Genomic DNA, 20662 nt, shown 5'->3' on the forward strand with positions numbered 1-20662 from the left:
AACCTGGAAGGAGCCTCAGGACACAGAATGATAGAACATACACTCTTAGAGTGAGAACCTTAAAAAATAGGAGTTCGGGGGCAGCAGGGTGGCTCAGTGGATTGAGAACCAGGCCTAGAGGTAGGTCCTGGGTTCAGATTTGGATTCAGACACTTCTTAGCTGCATGACCCTGGGCAAGTCACTTAACCCCTATTGCCTAACCTTTACTCTTCTTCTGCCTTGGAACCAATGCACAGCAGATTTTTAAGTGGAAGATAAAGGTTTAAAAATACAATAAAATAAGAAGTTTATGATATGTAATCTCAGAAAACTTATGTGCAAATCTGTTACTGGAATAAAATAAAGAAAAAAATTTTTTAAGTTTTTGTTTCTTTTTAACTTATGATAGGGCAGCTGGGTGGTTCAGTAGATTGAGAGTCAGGCCTAGAGGGAACCTGGGAGGTCCCAGGTTCAAATTTGATCTCAGATACTTCCTAGCTGGGTGACCCTGGGCAAGTCACATAACCTCCACTTCCTAGCCCTAACTGTTCTTCTGCCTTAGAAACAATACATAGCATTGATTCTAAGGTGGAAATAAGGGTTTAAAAAAAATAAGAGTTAAGAAAGACCTTTGTGCACATGTACACACACACACACACACAGAGCTAGAAGGGATCTGATCATTTTAGAGATGTGGAAACGGAGGGAATGAGATTTATATTGTAACATATCAGTGGATGGAGCCCCAGGCCTGGAGTCCAGGTGTCCTGGGTTTAAATCTGCCCTCGGATATTTTCTAGCTGTGTGACCCTGGGTGAGTCACTTAATTCCATTTGCCTTCTGTCTTAGAGTTGTTCCTAAGGCAGAATATAGAGTTAAAAAAAGAGAGAGTGTGAAAGATAGCCTTGGCCATTTTGTTAAGTGGCTCAGGAGGCCCATTTGGGCCAGCTTGTTGCCAATGGGGTCCCACCCTCCCAAGCCCAAGGATGGGGACAACTTTGTCCTGGGGGACCGGGAGGCTCTTTGGGGATTTGTCCATGGGGACGTGCTGCACCAAGGCCAGCCACTGGGGAAAGTTGTCTGACCTCGTTCTGTAGCCATGTATACAGCTACTCGAGTTTGTGCTTTGCCCTGCTATTTACCCTGCTGCAAGCTCTTAAGCACTTGGGTTGAGCACAAGAATTGTGTGTGTAAAGTATTGAGAAATGTGAGCTGTGGTTAGCTAAGTACATTCTTTGCTGAACATGGGGCTCTTCCAGGGCAGATACTTGGCACACTGGATAGAGTGCCAGGCCTGGAGCCAAGAAGACTCATCCTTATGATTTCAAGTCTGGCCTCAGACTAGCTGTGTGACCCTGGGCAAGTCATTTCACCCTCTTTGCCTCACTTTCCTCATCTGTAAAATGAGCTGGAGAAGGAAGAGGCAAACCACGCCAGTATCGTTGCCAAGAAAACCCGAAATGGGATCACAGGGAGTTGGACATGATTAAAACAAGTAACCAACAACAAAAGGTAGATGTTGAATGACTGCTGGTACTAGACGGAGGCTTCAAAGAGGGGCCTCAGATCTAGTTCCCTCATTTGCTTCTCCCCCTCCCCCTCCCTCTCTTCCCACCCAGCCCTGGTCCTCACCTCCAGACAGCATCTGAGCACACTTGCAAAGGCAGTTGTCGTTGTCAGAATCTCGGGTGCTAAAGTTGGTGCCCTGGAGGACCAGGCCACTCTGGTGACCCGCTGTGCCACTGTACTCCTTCAGGGTCAGCCTGCAGATCCCAGTGCCCACAAGGGAAGGAAGGGGAAGCCCCCGGAGAGAGGAAGAGAAAGAAGAAGGAATGAAAGCTAAGCACCAGTGGACCTGGCCTGTGGAAGCATTCTATTCCCAGGGCAGGGAAGGGAGTGGGGGAGTCCCTCCACAAGGCTCCCATCCCCTCAGACGGGTTCCAGATGATTAAGAGACAGAGATGTGGTCCTGGGGGGCACAAAGAGCTTGTCTGAGGAGGTGGCCTGATAGCTGAGGAGGAGGATCCCTCGAGGACCTGGAGAGGGTGTGTGTGTGTGTGTGTGTGTGAGTGTGTGTGAGTGAGTGTGAGTGTGTGCATGTGTGTGTGTGTGTGAGTGAGTGAGTGTGTGTGTTAAGCACACACAGCAGGTAAAACCTTCTTGGATCTTCTTGTCTCTTGATGTCCTCCATCTCCATGCCTCCTAGGAAGCCACATCACCACCAGCCTCTCCAAATTGTGTAATTCTGCAAGGAAGCCTTCCTTGACCGTGCCAGCTCACAGGAAACTCCTTCCCTTGAGTTCCTCTGGCCCTCCCTCCCTCCTGGGGCAGTTTCTTTACTGCCTAGGGTTGCTGGATCCTCTTCAGCTAGGAATGGCAAGCTCCCTAGGGCCTTTCCTTCTGAAAGCACCTTCCATCTACTCTGGAGATATCTAGTACGTGCAGAGTTACTGACCTGTCTCTCCCTATTAGAATGGAAGCTTCTAGGTGGCTCAGTGGATTGAGAGCCAGACCTAGAGATGGGAGGACCTGGGTTCAAATCTGGCCTTAAATACTTCCCAGCTATATGACCCTGGGCAAGTCACTTAACCCCCATGGCCTAGCCTTATTGCTCTTCTGCCTTGGAACCAATACCCAGTATTGTTTCTAAGATGGAAGGTAAGGAAGGGTTAAAAAAAAAAAGAATGTAAGCTCCTTAGGGGCAGGGACCCTCTCTGGGCCTCTTTTTGTATTCCCAGCTGTTAGTACAGGCCTGAGACACTAGTGCTTCTTGAGGAATAGCGTTTCCATTGCAGCCAGGCTCAGGATCCTGGAACAGGCTGTGCTCCTTCGGTTTTCACTATTCCCCTGGCCTAAAAGGTCCTCATGTGTTACTCCTTGAGGGAGCTTTTCCTGTTCTGACTGCTTCCTCCCCCAGAGGACCCTCCACAAGTTACCTTGTATCTATTTTGTATCTACCTATATAGGTGGCATGTTGTCACCCTCATTGGATCCAGACAAATGCTCTAAGAAAATCTGAGAACAAGGGGGCAGCTGGGTGGCTCAGTGGATGGAGAGCCAGGCTTAGAGATGGAAGGTCCTGGGTTCAAATCTGACCTCAGCCACTTCCTAACTGTGTGACCCTGGGCAAGTCACTTGACCCCCATTGCCTAGCCCTTACCATTCTTATGCCTTGGGACCAGTACACATTATTGATTCTAAGATGGAAGGTAAGAGTTTAAAAAAAAAAGAAAAAAGAAAATCTGAGAAAATCAATTTGAACCCAGGACCTCCCGTCTCTAGGCCTGGCTCTCCATCCACTGAGTCACCTCTATGCCCTTATAAGTAGTAAATGTTTGCTGAATTGATCAAGAGAAGATCAGGCCTGGGGACTGGTTTTTTTCCTTTCCCTTGAAATCTAGCTCTTATACTTGATTTTGCTATTTCTCTTTTTGCCAAATCGGGAGATATGGACGCGCCAGAGGGGCTCTGCCATCGAGTCCTGCCCTCTGGGCCTCTGCCACTAGCCCATTGGGTGACTTTGCGCGGCTTGGTGACCCCCTCTTCTGGACCTTAGTTTTTTCTGTCAAAGGAGAAGCCTGGACTTAATGGCTTCCAGGGCCCCTTTAAGCTCTCTTATTGTTTGTCTCTTTCTGCCCCTTCTCTATGGGTAGGAGGGATCTGGGCGCTAACAGGCCTCCCCTCTACACAACCCCATTGGGCACTGAGCCTCGGAACTGCTGTCTCCATAGGAGGGGCCCCACTCTCTTGGGCTCCTAGTGACGTGATCCGAATGGGGGACATATGGCAGTGGTCGGTCCCACCCAGGGCCTAACTTCCCGTCCACCATCTCTGACCCAGGCAGCCCGCCGTCCAGAGCCTGGTGGTCTGGTCTGGGACTGTAGGGAGCTCCCAGAGAGCCCAGCGTCCCCTCCCCAGCCCCCCCCCCCTCCCCGCTCCCCTCGGCTCCCCACCTGTAGAACTGCTGCTCACTCCCCAGCTGGAATCGCTCGTACTGGGCGTAAGCCCGGTTCCCTTCCCAGTCCAGCAGCTCCACCCGCAGGGCATAGGAAGCCCGGCTGGTGAGCTGGTGCAGCGCCTCATTGCCCAGCCAGTGCTCCCCTGCAGCATCGCCAAAGCCCTGTGAGGGGAGAAGGGAAAGGGGGGACGTGAGCTCCAGCCTGCCGGCACACTCTCCCATCAGCCTCCTCTCTCGCCGGGAGATAATCGCCATCATAGTAAGCCCCATTCCTCTAGCTCCGAGGTTCTTCACCCTTTTGGCTGTCCTGGACCCCCCTGGCAGAGGGGCCCCTTCTCGAGCCTTGTTTTTAATGCAGGAAATGAGATACAGAAGATGACCAAGGAAACAAGTTAGAGTGAAATAGAACCTTCGGGAAAACCCTTTTAAAAAATGGACAGATTTCATATTAGGAATGTCTGCTTTTGTTCTTTAAAGTTTATAAAATGAAGTCTTTATAGCAGCTGTGAGAGGCTTGAGATCCATTCGATTTATTATTTATTTATTTTGGGGCAGAAAGTCCCTGCTCACCTTTATTCTTTGAATTTAATTTAATTTTTTAAATTAATTAATTAATTTAGAATATTTTCCTATGGTTCCATGATTCATGATCTTTCCCTCCCCTCTTCCTTCCCCCTTCCCAGAGCTGATGAGCATTCCACTGGGTTATACATGTATTATTGCTCACAACCTATTTCCACATCATTCTTGCAATAGTGATCTTTTAATGCTAAAACCCGTCACGTACCCATTGAACCACGGGATATGTTTTTCTTTTGCATTTCTTTTTTTTTTTAAACCCTCACCTTCCGTCTTGGAATACTGTGTATTGGCTCCAAGGCAGAAGAGTGGTAAGGGCTAGGCAATGGGGGTCAAGTGACTTGCCCAGGGTCACACAGCTGGGAAGTGTCTGAGGACAGATTTGAACCTAGGACCTCCCGTCTCTAGGCCTGGCTCTTAATCCACTGAGCTACCCAGCTGCCCCCTCTTTTGCATTTCTACTCCCACAGTTTGAGACCCATTTTAGAGAATCTTCCAGGGCTCCCCCATCCATACCTCTTGCTATAGTCTCCCAGCTTCATTTTGGCTCCTTTTTCTGACTATTCTCACCCCTCTGGATGTTAAAATGCCATCCTCAGCACTCCCTCCCTCCTCTGCTCCTGCCCCCCTTAAACTCTGATAGGGGAGGCATGCCCCCATACCACTTATTATAGTCTTCTTGCCAGGCTCCTTTTACCTAGTCCCCAGCTTTCCAATATTGTTTCTTTTAAAAAATTTATTAGTTTTAATTTGAGTATTTTTCCATGGTTACTCAATATTGTTTCTTTTAAATGTATTCTTCCACTAAAATATAAGGTCCTTGAGGCTGGGTATTATCTCTCTCTCTCTTTAACTCTTACTTTCTGTCTTTGTAACAATTCTAAGACAGAAGGGCAAGAGCTAGGCAAACAGGGTCAAATGACTTGCTCAGGGTCACACAGCTAGGAAGTATCTGAGGCCAGATTTAAACCCAGGTCCTCCAGGCTCCAACTCTAGTGCTGTGTCTACAGTACCACTTAGCTGCTCCCTAGGTACTGTTTTGTTTGTTTATATTTGTATCTCCTAGCAGAGTATTTGGCTTTTTATTTTGGCTATTTTATTTATTAAGCTCGCTTAATAAATGCTAGCTCGATTCCATTTCTCTTCCTGTCTCTGTCTGGTGCTGTGTCTCTCTGGCTCTGGCTCTTTTTCTGTAGCTCTGTTTGTCTCTGTGTTTCTCTATCTCTTTCTGTCACTCTCTGGCTCTGGCTCTACCTCTCTCTGTCTTTCTCTTTTGCTCTGTCAGTTTCTCTGTCTCTTTCTGGCTTTGTCTCTCTTTATGATTCTATTCCTATCTCTCTGTCTCTATTTCTCATTTTCTGTGTTTGTCTTTTTTTTTTCTTCCTGTCTCTGTCTCTTATCTCTTTCTCTCTATTTCTGTGTCTCTATCTCTATCCCTTTTTTTTCTGGCTCTATCTGTATCTCTTTTTGTCTCTGTCTATATCTCTGTCTCTTTGGCTCTAGCTTTATCTCTTTCTGTCTCTATGTCTCTATTTATCTCTGTATCTCTGTCTCTATCTCTCTGTCTCTGTCTCTATCTCTTTTTCTCTGATTCTGTCTCTGTCTCTTTCACTCTCTATCTTGTTCTCTCTGTCTCAGTGCCTCTGTCTATCTCTATCTTGTTCTCTCTGTGTGTCTTTCTCTGCCCCTGTCTCTATTTCTTTCTTCCTTTCTCTGGCTCTCTCTTGGAAAAAAACTCTCAGTGAATATACACACTCTTCCCTTTTGCAGCCAAATGCCTGGAAAAAAGCTGTCCGTAATCTGCATTTTCTCTCTCTTCACTGACTTCTCAGTTATTTGTAATCTGTCTTCTGACCTCATGTCTCATTTGAAATTGTTCTTTCCAAATCTACCAGGGATCTTCGAATGGCCAGATGCAATGGCTTTTTGTCAATTCTTATTCTTAAAAAAAATACAAAATTAAACCCTTACCTTCCATCTTGGAATCAATACTGTGTATTGGCTCCAAGGCAGAAGAGTGGTAAGGGCTGGGCAATGGGGGTTATGTGACTTGCCCAGGGTCACACAGCTGGGAAATGTCTGGAATCAGATTTGAACCCAGGACTTCCCAGCTCCAGGCCTAGTGCTTTATCCACAGAACCAGTTTGCTGCCTTAATTCTTATCCTTCTTGATAATTCTGTTGCATTTTAAATTAGTGAGCATGAATGAATACACAGTTAGGTGATATAGTAGCACACTGGACTTTGTTCTAATCTACCCTTGAACATTTATTAGATGTGTGACCCTAAGTGAATCATTTACCCCTGCCTCAGTGTCCTCATCTGTAAAATGATCTTCCATTAATATTATGTAGTATATAATTTTATGTATTATATATAGCATATAATAATAATAATAAATGATATTAATTAATAGTGCCTATGCCCCAGAGTTGTGGGGAGGATCAAATGAGATATCTGGAAAGGGCTTAGCACAATACGTGGCTCACAGTTGCCACTTACTAAATGCTTCTTTTTTCCCTTCCTTCCCTCTTCTGTCTCTGCACTCTGCCCTGGTAACCTCCTCAGTTCTTATGGGTTTAATTATCATCTTTACACAGATGATTTCCAGCTTGTATTTCCAAAGCTTAGTCTCCCCCTCTCTGCCACCCCCATCTCCAGTCCTGGATCGTCAGCATTTCCAACAGACCATTTCATAGTCATTTCTCCTATCCAGCTCCTCTACGGCCATGGCCACCAGGTTGATTGGGCCTCACCACCTCTCCCTGGGACAGTTACAATGACCTCTGAACTGGTCTCCGTCACTCAAGTTTATACCCTCTCTGGTCTGTTTTCTACACTGCTGCCACCGGTGTCACTCCCGGCTGGATAAATGACTAGAGCTCCCTGTTGTCTGTAGGATCAAATTCAGACCCCTCCATTTAGCATTTCAAGCCTTTCCCAGCGTGGCTCTCCTCATCACATTTCTCCCCTTCAAGTGCTCTCCCATCCAGTCAAGCTGCCCTACATGTCCTTCACACAAAGTATGTCGTCTCCCATCTCCATGCCTTTGTTCATGGGTGGCTCGCCCCCCCAATGCCCTCTCTCTTCGCTTCCACCTTGTAGAACCCCTATTTTCCTTTAGAGCCTGCTTAAGGGCTGCCTTCTACATGAAGCTTCTCCGAATCTCATCGTGCTCCCCCCCCAACAAAATTGTTGTTGTCATGTCTGACTCTGTGACTCCATTGGGAGGTTTCTTGGCAGGTAATGGAGGGGTTTGCTATTTCCTTCTCTGGCTCCTTTTACAGAGGAGGAAACTGAGGCAGAGTTAAGTGACTCAAAGCTAGTAAGTGTCTAAGGACAGCTTTGAACTCAGGAAGATGAGTCTTCCTGGCCTACGCTCTATCCACTGCATCCCATACCTCCCCACAGCTACCTGAAGTGTAAGGCTAACACAGAAAACAGAATGTATGAGCTGGAGGGGGAGGCTGAAAGACAGACAGACAGACAGACAGACAGACAGACAGACTGACTGACTGATTCCCAGGCTCCAAGGAGCTTCCTGCCTTCTCAGCCCAGCAGGCCTAAGGGGCTCAGGACCAGGAGGGGGGGACGGCACCTGTCGGTAATCTTTCCAGTTCCTCTGGAAGTTTACGCTGCCATTCACTCGGCGCTGAATGAGGGTCCACCCTCCACCACTGGTCTCCATGTCACAGTACACCTGGTGGGAAAGCAACTTTAGGGAGTCACAGTTGATTGAATGAAAGGATAAATGAATGACTGACTCTTCTATGTGTCTTCTCCCACTGCAGTATAGTCACCCTCCCACCTCCAAGCAGGACTGGCTCAATCCTTCTACGAGATTCTCTGACCTTGGTATTCATGGGGTCAGGGGTGGAGACAAAGAGTTGAAAAGAGGCTCCCCACTGCTGCCCCCAACATTCCACTTCCCTTCCTAATGGACCATATTTTCCAGCTGCCCCAATTTTTCCACTAATATTTCTGTTCCTCAGTGGTAGTTCCTGCCCAAGAGATCCCCAAGGACCTAGTGGAGGAGTTTCCTGGCTATGTCTGGGAGCTGTAGACTCAAACATCTACCGGTGTTCAGAGCCATGAGGGCCAGGGGAACTCGAGGCATTGTGGTATTAGAAACAGCCTCAGTTCAGGAATTAGAAACGTTGAGTTCCAGGCCTTCACCACGACCTGATTGTGTGATTGGGCCTCAGTTTCTTAGCCTGTAAAATAGGGGAGTAGATTAGGGCTCTTGGAGTTCAGTGAAGAAATCCCTGCTTGCTGGCCCAGGGTAGAAAGCCAATGATGCTCCCCTGACCTTCTTGGGCTCTGTCCAGTTGGCTATGTGGATAGTGTAGACACCGCTGACGTTGATTCCGGAGAGGCGGATTTCCCAACAGTCCTGGAAAGATCGCTCATCCTTCTGTAACGGAGCTGGGGTGGTGTGCAAAGGCAAAAAAAGGGAAAGAACAGAGGACCAGGTCAGCCTGAGATAGTCACTCCTGGGCAGGGAGGGCCATCTCTTACATCAGCTCCATCCTTCATACTTTACAAACATCTCCTTTGATCCTCACAATGGTTGGGTGAGGGAGATAGGGTGAGGATTAGCATCCCCATTTTAGAGATAGGAAAACTGGGGTTCAGAAAAGGGGAAATGAATTGTCCCTGGTCACATAGAAAGTTGGTGGTGAGTCAGGGCTAGAATTTATGCTCGGTCTCCCACCCTGGCTTGGTAGATCCTCAAGAATCCAGATAATCTTCATGAGCCCCTGCTACTTCCAGCCTCCCATTCTATCCCATGCTTATACACCAGGAAGGGTCACATGCAGGTCCTCTATTTTAGCTCTCTAAGACCCAAATGGCTCCTCTCAGGGATGGGTTCTAGGATCACAGATTTAGAAAGGACCTCAGAGGTCATCTAGTCCAACCCTCATCCTCCCTCTTCCAACACACACTTTTTTTTAAACCTTCCATTTTAGAATCTATATTGTATATTGGTTCCAAGGCAGAAGAGTGGTAAGGGCTAGGCCATGGGGATTAAGTGACTTTTCCAGGGTCACACAGTGAGGAAGTGTCTGAGGCTAAATTTGAACCCAGGACATCCTGTCTCTAGACCTGTCTATCAATCCATTGAGCCACTCAGCTGCCCCTACACGTTTTTTTTTTTTTTTGGTAAATAGAAATAACTTGTCTATTGCCACATAGATCTGAAGTAGTTACTATTTACTGAGCCTGGAGTCAGGAAGACTCACCTTCATGAGTTTAAGTCTGGTCTTAGACACTCACCTGGAGAAGGAAATGGCATACCACTCTAGGACATTCATCAAAAGAACTCATGAAGAGTTGGACACAGGGGCATCTGGGTAGCTCAGTGGATGGAGAGCCAGGCCTAGAAAATGGGAGGTCCTGGGTTCAAATTTGGCCTCAGAGACTTCCTAGCTGTGTGACCCTGGGTAAGTCCCTTAACCCCCATTGTCCAGCCCTTACCACTCTTCTGACTTAGAATTAATACTTAGTAATTCTAAGACAGAAGGTGAGGGTTAAAAAAAAAAAGAGTTGGACACAAATGAATGACTCAACAATGACAACATCCCAACCTCTGACTTCCAGTGGTTTTTGGTCCTTCATCTACCCAGCAGAATTACTACCAGTTCCAGATCCAGGCCCTTTCCAGCTCAGATGTTCTGTGGTCTAAGGTTCTATGATATTCTGTATAATCAGCCTTTTTTAAAAAGAAAACATCCCTAACCTTCTGTCTTAGAATCAATACTAAGTATTAGTTCCAAGGCAGAAGAGCCATAAGGACTAGGAAATTGGGGTTAAGTGGCTTGCCCAGGGTCACACAGCTGGGAAGGGTCTGAGGCCAGATTGGAATGCAGTACCTCCTGTCTCTATCCACTGAGCCAACTAGCTGCCCCTTGTATAGTCAGAACCTGCTTCTAGAAGTACAAATAATTTAAGATGGGGAAGAGAGTCTTCTCAAAGCTTCTGGTCTCCTGTCCTCAGATACTCATGTTTGCCTGCCTCATGCCTGCAATCAGTTGTTAGCATCTCATTCCTTTTGGGATGGAATGCTTTTCTGACATAGGATTATACTTCTAGAACTGGAAGAGATCTCAGAGATATGATGGTCCATCCCTCTCCTTTTATAGATGAAGAAACTGAGGCTCGTGGAGGTTAAATGTCTTGCTTAAGAAGCCAGGTCACTCAGTAGATAGAATGCTGGACCTGCAGTCAGGAAGACTCATCTTCCGAGCCCCAGACATTTACTAGCTATGCGACCCTAGCCAAGTCACTTAACCCTATTTGCCTCAGTTTCCTTATCTATAAAATGGGCCAGAGAAGGAAATAGCAAACCATTCTCGTATCTTTGCCAAGAAAATTTGAAATGAGGTGATGATGAGGAGGACATGACTAAAGACAACTTGATATATATGCACAGGTAGTACTACACAGGTAGTAAACTTATTCAAGGTGGGATTTGAACTTAAGTCCTTTGACTCCAAAGCTAGTATTTCCCCCCAATGTATTTTTCTGCCTCCATTTCTTGTGTAGCCTAGGTCATGTAACTTTCTTTTCACTAAAACTCTGTCTGCCTCAGTTTCCTCAACTGTAAAATGGGGATAATAATAGCATTTACCACCCAGGGTTGTTGTGAGTATTAAATGAGATAATAATTGTAAAGTAATTAGCAAGTGCCTGGCACACAGTAGGTACTTAATAAATTCTTGTTCCTGCCTTCTCTCCCCTCTTGCCTGTCACTGGTGGCTCTTGGTCCATGGGCCCTAGCTTGTACATTCTTAGGGTGGCCAGAAAAACAGACAGGGGTCTGGGATTTCTCTGTCTGTCCCAGAGGACCCCAGATCATGCTGAACTATTTTCCATGGAGTGAGTAAAGAATACCACAAAGGATCTGGCTCCTCTAGACCCCCACTGGGTAAATGTCACAGTATTTAAAAACAAACAAGTGAGGAATGTTAACAACTTCTACCCCCAAAACTATTTGTTTGTTGTAATTGCAGAAGTGGCTTTGGCTGTGAGATTACCCAAACTCTGGCTCCTCTGAGGGTTGGCAGGATCTCTAGGGAGACAGGGGCCACTAAAACTGGCAGGTAGTTCAGCCAATGAGCTGAGGAGGTGGGACTTCTGGTTTTTGACTGGTCCCCTGGAGGTGGGGGAGTTGAAGGGAACTCTTAGAGGGATCAAGTGTTATTGTTCACCTTTTACAGACAAAGTAACTGAGGACCCACAGAGGAGAAGTGACCAAATCACAAGATAACAGAACTCAAGCTGGAGGTGTCTGTAGAACTCTGATACTTGAGTCTGTGGGATCTTGGACGAGTCACATAACCACCAGGGATCTCATTTTCATCTCTAAGTTTGATCCAATAGAACACCAAAGAGATGTTAGTAGACCATCATAGCCTGTCATAATTGATAGGTCCCACAGAGGTCATCTAAACCAACAAAGGCCATAGAGTGAGTCCAAGGCAAAATTCAGGGCTTGCCTATAATCAATAATTCTTGTTATTGTTTATTGTGAATATAGAACATCCCCAAAATTCTGCTGTAGTTTTAAGCTTTAAAAGTTTAAAATTGCATTTTGGGGATTCCTCCATTATCCCTCTTTCCATGTATCTCCTCCAATTAGGAATATAGACTTTGAACCAGGAGGGTCTGGTTGTTCAACTGTTTTTCAATTGTGTCCTACTCTTTGTGACCCCATTTGGGTTTTTCTTGGCAAAGATACTGGAATGATTTACCTTTTCCTTCTCCAGTAGGTTAAGGCAAACAAGGTTAAGTGACTTGCCCAAGGTCACATAACTATGAAGTGTCTGAGACTGGATTTGAACTCAGGTTTTTCCTACTGTGAAAACAGAATTACCCTCCTTTTGTTTTGTTTTTAACATAATCAATCAGCAACCTCTAATTTAATTAGTCAGGTACCTGGAGGTCCTTTACCATTGAGATGTGCAGGGATAGACCAGCCCAAAGTGAAAGGAAGTAGAAACCAAAGAGACAGGAAATAGATCCCACAAGCACTGTGCCCCTGAGCAATATCAGACAAATTAAGAAACTATGATTGGTTCCTGAGGTGTGACATGGGATGTGAGAGAGCTAATGGGTGGAGAAAAATGTTTATAAGGTGAGACCCAACATGAAGTGGGGGATTCACATTTGCATTCAGATTCCCACTGGCACTCTAGAGGCACTGGGATTTGGACTCAGACCCTAACTGAAGGAGCTCTCTCTTGGGCTGGTAAGACTTGCTGAAGACACTACCGAGACACCTGGCTGAAGATTGGGACCTGAGGGAGCCTTTGTTGGTGGTGAGCTGGATCCCATAAGATTGGTACTTAGAGTATTTAGCTAGGCAATATTTTCTACCTCCTTCCTACCTTTTCTTCTTTTTACTATATTTCTATTAAACTAAATTGTTGAAAGCTACTAACAGTCTCATAACTTAATATATAATTATTATAAAAAGTATCAAGTCCCATCCTTGAATTTATAGATGATATAATTGAAGAGGCTCTGAGAGGGGGAATGAGCATGTCAAGTGTCAAATCAGGGATTTGAACACAGGACCTCTGACTCCAGATCCTAAGGACCCTTCCACTGTGCCACATTGCTTCTCATTCAGTATTTACAAACCATCAATTATATACAAGAGTCTGTGCTGGGGCCTGTAGTCTTAAAAATGACCTATCTTCTTGGAGGGTGAGGGTCAGAGCACACCATATGTACATAGATAAACCTCAAGGAGTGGGATGGGACCAAAGGTGAAATTGAGACAAAGTGCTTTAGGGAAGGTGGAGGAGGAAGAGATCACTTTCGTCTAGGGGATCAGGGTAGACTTCTTAAAGGAAGCAGCAATTGTGCCAAGCCTAGAGGATTCTTAGAATTAGAGATAAGGGATAGAGTAGAGAAATTCAATGTTTAAGCAAAGGAGGAAGACATGGTTGGAACTGTGAAATAGGACAATTATGTTGGTAGCTGGTACTTAGGGTGGATTGGAAAGAGGAGAAAAGAAGAATCTGGGCTCACATTTCTTTAGTACTTTACAAAGCACTTTCCTATTAGTTATTTCATTTAATCTTTATTTTTTAACCCTTACTTTGGGGCAGCTAGATGGCAAATTGGATAGAAAGCCAGGACTGGAAAAGGAAGGTCCTAGCCCTTATTTTCAAACAAAACAAAACAAAACAAAAACTCTTACTATCTGACTTAGAATCGACAATTAGTATCAGTTCCAAGATAGACTTGTGGTAAAGGCTAGGCAGTTGCCCAGGGTCAGATAGCTAGGAAATATCTGAGGTCACATTTGAACTGAAGACCTTTCATTTCCAGGTTTGGCTCTCTACCCACTATTTCCCATGAAGGAGACAGGGCAGGGGCTATTAGTTCCATTTTATGGAAGAGGACATTTGTGAGGGAGTGATTTGCTCAAGATCCCCTGGGCAGGGGAGGGGACCTCTCTTCTCTCTTCACTTAATACACCGAAGTCTACTCATAATGGGTACCCATTTTATGAATTCACTGAAGACCCTTCCTCAGAGAGTACACACAGGCTGAGCTCTGTATCAAGGATCTCTAGGTTCTGTTGGGCAGAGATAGAAGCAACAAGTCCAGCACAAAGAGGCGGGGCATTAATGAGCCAGTGGGGAGGGGAGGTGTTGAGGGAGTTTCATGGATAAGGAGTTTCGAGAAAGTAAGACATCTCAGTCATTCTAAGGGCTTCTCCATCTTTCTCACTAATATCAGATGAGGCTTCCTTGTCTTCCAGAGGCTGCCATTCAGATGTGCCTACAACTGGAGTCCGGGCTTGGAGAGGAATGAAGCCTGTGCACGGTGCCCTGGGTAGGCTCCATAGGACAGCCACACTTGGGATCAATTTGAACAGTTCCAGGCCCAGCATTCTCCAGAATCCCTTCATGGAATCACAATCGGTGGGAGACTCCCTCCACCCCACTCTTCCAACTCTTAGGACAAAAATGCAACTCTTTATCATCTTGGCTCTTCAGATTTTAGACCTATTCTCCTCAGTTCTGGCCCAAGGGGTAAGCAGGATAGGTAGGGGTTATGCTGGCAGGGTCCCCTACATCTCCCATGTCTGAGAAAACAAAGGGTTTTAGAGATCTGGTCCAATTCCTTTATTTTACATATGGAAGCTAAAGCCCTGGAGGGCAAGTGACTTGTCCAAGGTCACAAGACAAGTTATTCATTATAAAGAAAATAGTAGAACATAGGCATCCTGCATTCTCAATCCCCAGATGCTGTACCACACAGTGCAAGTGTTCCCTGCTTTTCAGTCTCCCAGAAGACATTAGTATGATGCAGACAGCCTGAGAAGGAGTGATTGGGATGAGGAGAAATGAGAATAGTTCCTGAATTTCGCCAAAGGAAGCCCAGGACCCAAGCAGACCCCGAGACTTGGACTTTAGGAGGCTGGGCAGATGTTTTGAGCTGTTAAGGCCCTCTAATACTTTCTGACAAATGGTAACTTCCAGTATCTTGCTTTGTCACTTTGGGAAGTTTTTCCTTTGGGCCACAGTTTCTTCTTCTGTAAAATGAGGGGGCTGATCTAGATGATCTCTAAGGGCTTTTCCATGTCAGACAGTTCAAGCTTCTTTGACTCTAAACATTATTCCACCCATTTGACAGATGACAAAATGGAGGTCAAAGAGTAACTTGTTCAAGGTCAAGGATTTGCTCAAGCAGAACTGGATTTTTTAAAATTACAGAACTTAAGTGTGGACCATCATCTAGGAAATCTAGTTCAAATCCCTAAGGTATCTCTTCCCCCTGCTTTACTTTCCCTGCAGGCCTCTGGCAACCTCCTCACCTTTGCCAGTAGAGACAATGTGGACCAGGCGTTGCACAGAGTCCAGGAGCTGCCGCTGCTGCCGCTGGAGGAGGCTTGTATTGCTGTTGGCTGCATGTAGGCTCCTCTCCAGGCCCTCCAGGGTGCTACTCTGCCGGTTCACCAGGCGCCGGAGCTTCTCCCTCTCACCCCGGATGCCCTCCAGCTCAGTTTGGTGCTTGCTTTCCATGGTCCTAACTCGTGTCTCTAACACACTGCCCAGGCAGAACACGGTGGGCAGAGGGGGAAAAGGAAGCCTCTGTGAGGGAGCCAGGATCTACCACCAACTTATGGGGCATCCTGGCTGTAAAACTGAGGTTGAACTGGATCAGCACTGAGTTTCCTTCTAGACCTGAGGTTATGTGTCCTAGGAGCCATTCTTATAGGGTCCATTCCAACTTTGACCTTGGAGTTACTACATTATTTAACATTTTCTGCTCTATGGACCTTTCCAGCTCTGACATTCTATGATTCTACAAATCAGTTTAGTACTTGGGTCCATGTAGAGTTGAGTAGCTAGGCGGTATAGTGGGTAGAACTTGAGTCGGAAGACCTGAATTCAAATCCAGACTCATGCTTATTAAACTGTATGACCCTGTGCCAGGCACTTAACCCTGTTTATCCCAGTTTCCTCTTCTGTAAAATGAACTGGAGGAGGAAATGACAAACCACTTCAATATCTTTGCCAAGAAAAGTCCAAATGGAGCCACAAAGAGTAGGACACCTGAACAACAGAATTGGAGAAAGGTGACCTGGGATTGATCAAGCTGCCAATATCCCAAACTTTCCTTTAGTTTCCCTTTGGAGGACCTACAACCAGCACCCTACAAGGGAAAAGGGAACAGACAGCTTGGATCTAAAGATGACTGGCTGATAGAGGAGATTCTGTACATGCGTTGGAGTCTGCCCAAAGTCTCACAGTGAATCAATAATAATAGCTAGATTTAATATAATCTGTTAAGGTTCAAAAAGTGCTTAATATAGATGAACTCATTTGAACCTCAGAGCAACCTTGTTAGGTAAGTATTATTATTATCTCCATTTTACAGATGAGGAAACTGAGACCTAGAGAAGTTAAGTGACTTCATACAGCTAGTAAGTGTCTGAGGAAGATTTGAACTTAGTTTTTACTGATTCCAGGTCTTAAGTGCCACCCACTGTATCACCTAGTTGCCTAACAGAATAGTAACCCAGGGCCTCTGACTCTCAGGCCAGTGATCTCTGTCTCTGTCTCTGTCTCTGTCTCTGTCTCTGTCTCTGTTTCTGTCTCCATCTTCATCCTTGGCTCCATCTTCAATTTTGTCTGTCTCTGTCCTCATCCCTTTAACTATTTCCATCTCCATTTCCCTCTGTTGCCTCCCTGGGATTCCTTGGTCACCAGGCAGAGCTTACCAGTCCACTGGAAAGGCTGTTCTTATTTCTCAGGTTCCCTCCTTTTCCCTCCAGCTTCCTACCTGTTCCGATTCTGCAGTTTGTGGATTTCATTTGTCTGCAGCAGCAGCTGTTTCTCCAGCTTGTTGGTGGACAGTGAGTTCTCCAACAGTTGGAGCTCAATTCTGGATGTCTGGTTCAGCACCTGTGCAGGGGACAGGGGGGAGCCCATTTGTACCTTTCTTGGTGACCTAGGGGTCTTTGTAAGGGAAGTCTCTTCCTTCCTTCCTTCCTTCCTTCCTTCCTTCCTTCCTTCCTTCCTTCCTTCCTTCCTTCCTTCCTTCCTTCCTTCCTTCCTTCCTTCCTTCCTTCCTTCCTTCCTTCCTTCCTTCCTTCCTTCCTTCCTTCCTTCCTTCCTTCCTCCCTCCCTCCCTCCCTCCCTCCCTCTCTCTCTCTCTCTCTCTCTCTCTCTCTCTCTCTCTCTCTCTCTCTGCTCCTCCCTCCCTCCTTCCATCCCTCTCTCCCTCCCAAGTTTGGATTGGAACCCAGGTCTTTTGACTTTTGGCTCAAGGCTCTGCCTGAACTTCATTCTCTCCCTACTGCCCTATGGATGTGCCCAGCTTGGGCTCCAATATTTCCCGAGCCAAGGACCAATCAAATTAGGCCAACCTGAGAAGGGGCCACACATGGTAGGTGGCTTGTGGGGTAAGGCCCTAAAACCAGCAGCCTCTGCCTAACTCTGTTGTCCTACAGAGCAGTATTTCCTAGTTAGCACTGAATACACAGAAAGCTTTCCTTCCATTTGGAGGATTCTCTGTGGACCCCTGGTCACTACCAGCATCAGGGATGGGCTTCATAGGCTCCCCCTTATTAGCCTATTTGGGATCCCTAAGGACCAACGCCAACGTCAGTGGTCTGGCTGGCTTGGACGAGGGGACCATCTATGGAACAGGATGAAGCTAACTGGATCCCAAATGGACCAAAGGTTGTTGTTCCTGGTGTGGTTTTCTATTTTATCCCCAAGTCTGTCCCCATTTTATAGATGAAGAACTGAGGATTATAGGGGTACAATGAATTGGCTGCCTCATTAGCCACAGGTTTTTAGCAGCCATAGTGAGAAGACTGATTCAGGAATGACCCTGGAGGGGAAGGGAAAAGGTTTGTTTGGAGGTTTATGTCAGTTTAGGAGGACAGAGCCAGGAGGCCTTGGTCTGAGACTTGAATCGACTACTCCCTTATTAGGGGATCTTTTTTTAAACCCTTACCTTCCATCTTAGAATCAAGGCTGTGTATTGATTCCAAGGCAGAAGAATGATAAGGGCTAGGCAATGGGGGTTTAGTGATTTATTTAGGGTCATATAACTAGGAAGTGTCTGAATCCAGATTTGAACCCAGGAATTCCTATCTCTGGGCCTGACTCTCGGTCCACTGAGCCAGCTAGTTACCTCCTTATGTAATCTTAAAAATTTTTTTTTAATTATTATTTTTGCTGTGTGATCCTCAGCAAGTCTTTTCCCTATTTGAGTCGTAGTTTTTCTCATCTGTAAAGGAGCTTCTATATGATGCTCTCCAGAGCTTCTCCAAGTTTTAAAGGATTGTGACTTTAAGCATTTTCTCCGACCTGCCTCATTTCTGCAAAGTTCTGAGCTGCCTCCTTTCCCCCCCTAGATCCCCTGTCTATTAAACTGGGGAGCTCCAAGCCTGACTGTTGCCTTTTCCCTTGAAGGCCTGCTAGGACAAAGGGCAAGAGAAGAAGATTGTTGAGAATGGTTGGGTGTCCCGCTTCCTTATAGCCACCCTCCTCCTGCCAATTTTCCACAATGGTTTTAAATATACCTTAAATTGGCTCCTGAAGCCATCAGAGTATTTAGAGCTGGAATGGACATTAGACATCACATACCCAAACCCCTTGCTTTTATAATTAAAGAAACTGAGGCCCGGGATCCCCTGGGACCAAATTCAGTCTCTCATGCTTACTATCACTACGATCTTGGGCAAACCACTAAACATCCTTGGCCTCTGTGTCTTCACCTGTAAATGAGGGAGGCTAGATAAGAAGGCTTCTGAGGTAACATTCCCTTTAAGTTCTAAATCTATGGTCCAATGACCCTAAGTTTTCAAGAACATAGCAGGGATGAAAATTTAGGACTTTTCATTCTAAATTTGGGGGTTCCGTGACCTTAGGTGGGGGCTAACAATCCTGGAGGAAAGCATGGTTCAGCTCAGGGAGAAAGTTCATGTGGGGCTCCCACTGCAAAACTAGAACAGTTTAAACCCTAAATTGTCTTGCCTTCCTAGGTCCTTCAGGCATTCTCTCTCTCCTTTACCTGTCCCCCTGCCCTCAGTTTCTCCAAGTATCCTCTCTTACCTTGCCTCCCCAGCTTATCCCCAACATCATCTCCTACTAGACCCCTCAGGGTGGCTCCCCTCTTGTTCCTGCTCTCAATCCTCCTCTCTCATGTCTCCTACCTGGGCTTCCACATCAGTGAGTTTCCTCGTTTGTTGGGCTGTCTGGTTGAGGAGATTGGTGCCAAGTTCCAGCATGGTAGCTGTCTGGTTCTGGACTACTTTCTGTTGGATCTGAACCATCTCTGACTTCATATTCATCTGGATGTAGCTCTCCAGCTGAAAGGAAAAGAGTGGAATGTCTGGGTCATGGCAAAGGGTTGGGTTTGACCACCTCATTAGCATCCATCCAATGGGGATCGCCCATTGGGGAGGCACTGAGTTATGGTCCCCAAAGGATATTGCCCTGGAGAACCAATCTAAAGGAGTGAGCAGGACTCTAGATTCTCAGAACATGGCCTATATTTCGGGGGATAGTCTGCTTTAGGAAATGGGGTCTCCCATGTTGAAAGAGCTTGAGGGTTTACTAGCAAAATAAGCACAAAGATTAATTTTAAATGATAACCACTGCTATTTTATTTATTAAGGATAGGCAGACAAGTATAGTAGAAAGAGCACAGTATTTAGAGATGAGAGATTAGGTTCAATTCCTAGCTATGTCAGCGATTTAGCCATGTAATCATGAACAAAACAACTTTTATGATCAGCTAGGTAGCTCAGTGGATTGAGAGCCAGGTCTAGGGCTGAGAGGTCCTGGGTTCAAATGTGCCCTCAGACACTTCTGAGCAGTGTGACCCTGGGCAAGTCACTTAACCCCCATTGCCTTGACCTTACCAATCTTCTGCTTTGGAACCAATACACAGTAAGGTAAGGATTATTATAAAAACAAACAAACAAACAAACCCAACACAGCTTTTCTGACCCTCAATTTCCTCATTTATAAAATGGGATGAATAATTTCTACATTACTTACCTCATGGAGCCAATGTAAAGTAAGTACTGTAATGCTCTATAGACATATAAGTCATTATTATTGAAATGTAAGCTGTTATTATCATTATTTATTTGAGTAGTGCTACCCAAAGCTTGACACCTTGACCCATGGCTGGACCCCTGGGAACATCAGTGTTTACATTTCTGAGGAGAGAACCTACCTGGGGTAGAACCAACATATGTTACATGCTTAACAATAGCCTCTCCCCGCAAAATGGTGTTCATGACCCCATTTAAATTTAATCCGCATTACTGACATTTTCTCCATCTCTCTCTTTAGTTTAGACAATCAGTAAAATAATAAATCAAATCCTCATGTGTATCATTTTAAATTTCTTTTCTTTAAACCCTTACCTTCCATCTTAGATTCAATTCTATGTATTAGTTCCAAGGCAGAAGATCGGTAAGGACTAGGTAAGGGGGGTTGAGTGACTTGCCCAGGGTCACACAGAGAGGCAGTACCTGAGTCCAGATTTGAATCCAGGACCTCCTCTCTCTAGTCCTGGCTCTCAGTCCACTGAGCCACATAGTTTCCTCCCATTTTTAATTTCTATGGTGTAAATTCTCTGAAAATTTAACA

General features: G+C 45.7%; 1 protein-coding gene across 1 annotated transcript in view; it reads right to left on the reverse strand.

The window, feature by feature from the left end:
• Positions 1-20662, reverse strand: part of ANGPT4 (angiopoietin 4) — a 69760-nt gene that overhangs the window by 4615 nt on the left and 44483 nt on the right. The window contains exons 2-8 of the mRNA XM_001366733.4: positions 19213-19368; positions 16827-16948; positions 15355-15587; positions 8827-8942; positions 8116-8217; positions 3934-4100; positions 1613-1743 (exon numbers count right to left, since the gene is read on the reverse strand). Of these exons, the coding sequence (XP_001366770.2) occupies positions 1613-1743; positions 3934-4100; positions 8116-8217; positions 8827-8942; positions 15355-15587; positions 16827-16948; positions 19213-19368 (1027 nt within the window). The remainder of the gene's footprint in view (positions 1-1612; positions 1744-3933; positions 4101-8115; positions 8218-8826; positions 8943-15354; positions 15588-16826; positions 16949-19212; positions 19369-20662) is intronic.

The sequence above is a fragment of the Monodelphis domestica genome, chromosome 1 (genome assembly GCF_027887165.1).
Source record: "Monodelphis domestica isolate mMonDom1 chromosome 1, mMonDom1.pri, whole genome shotgun sequence".
NCBI classification, from domain to species: domain Eukaryota; kingdom Metazoa; phylum Chordata; class Mammalia; order Didelphimorphia; family Didelphidae; genus Monodelphis; species Monodelphis domestica.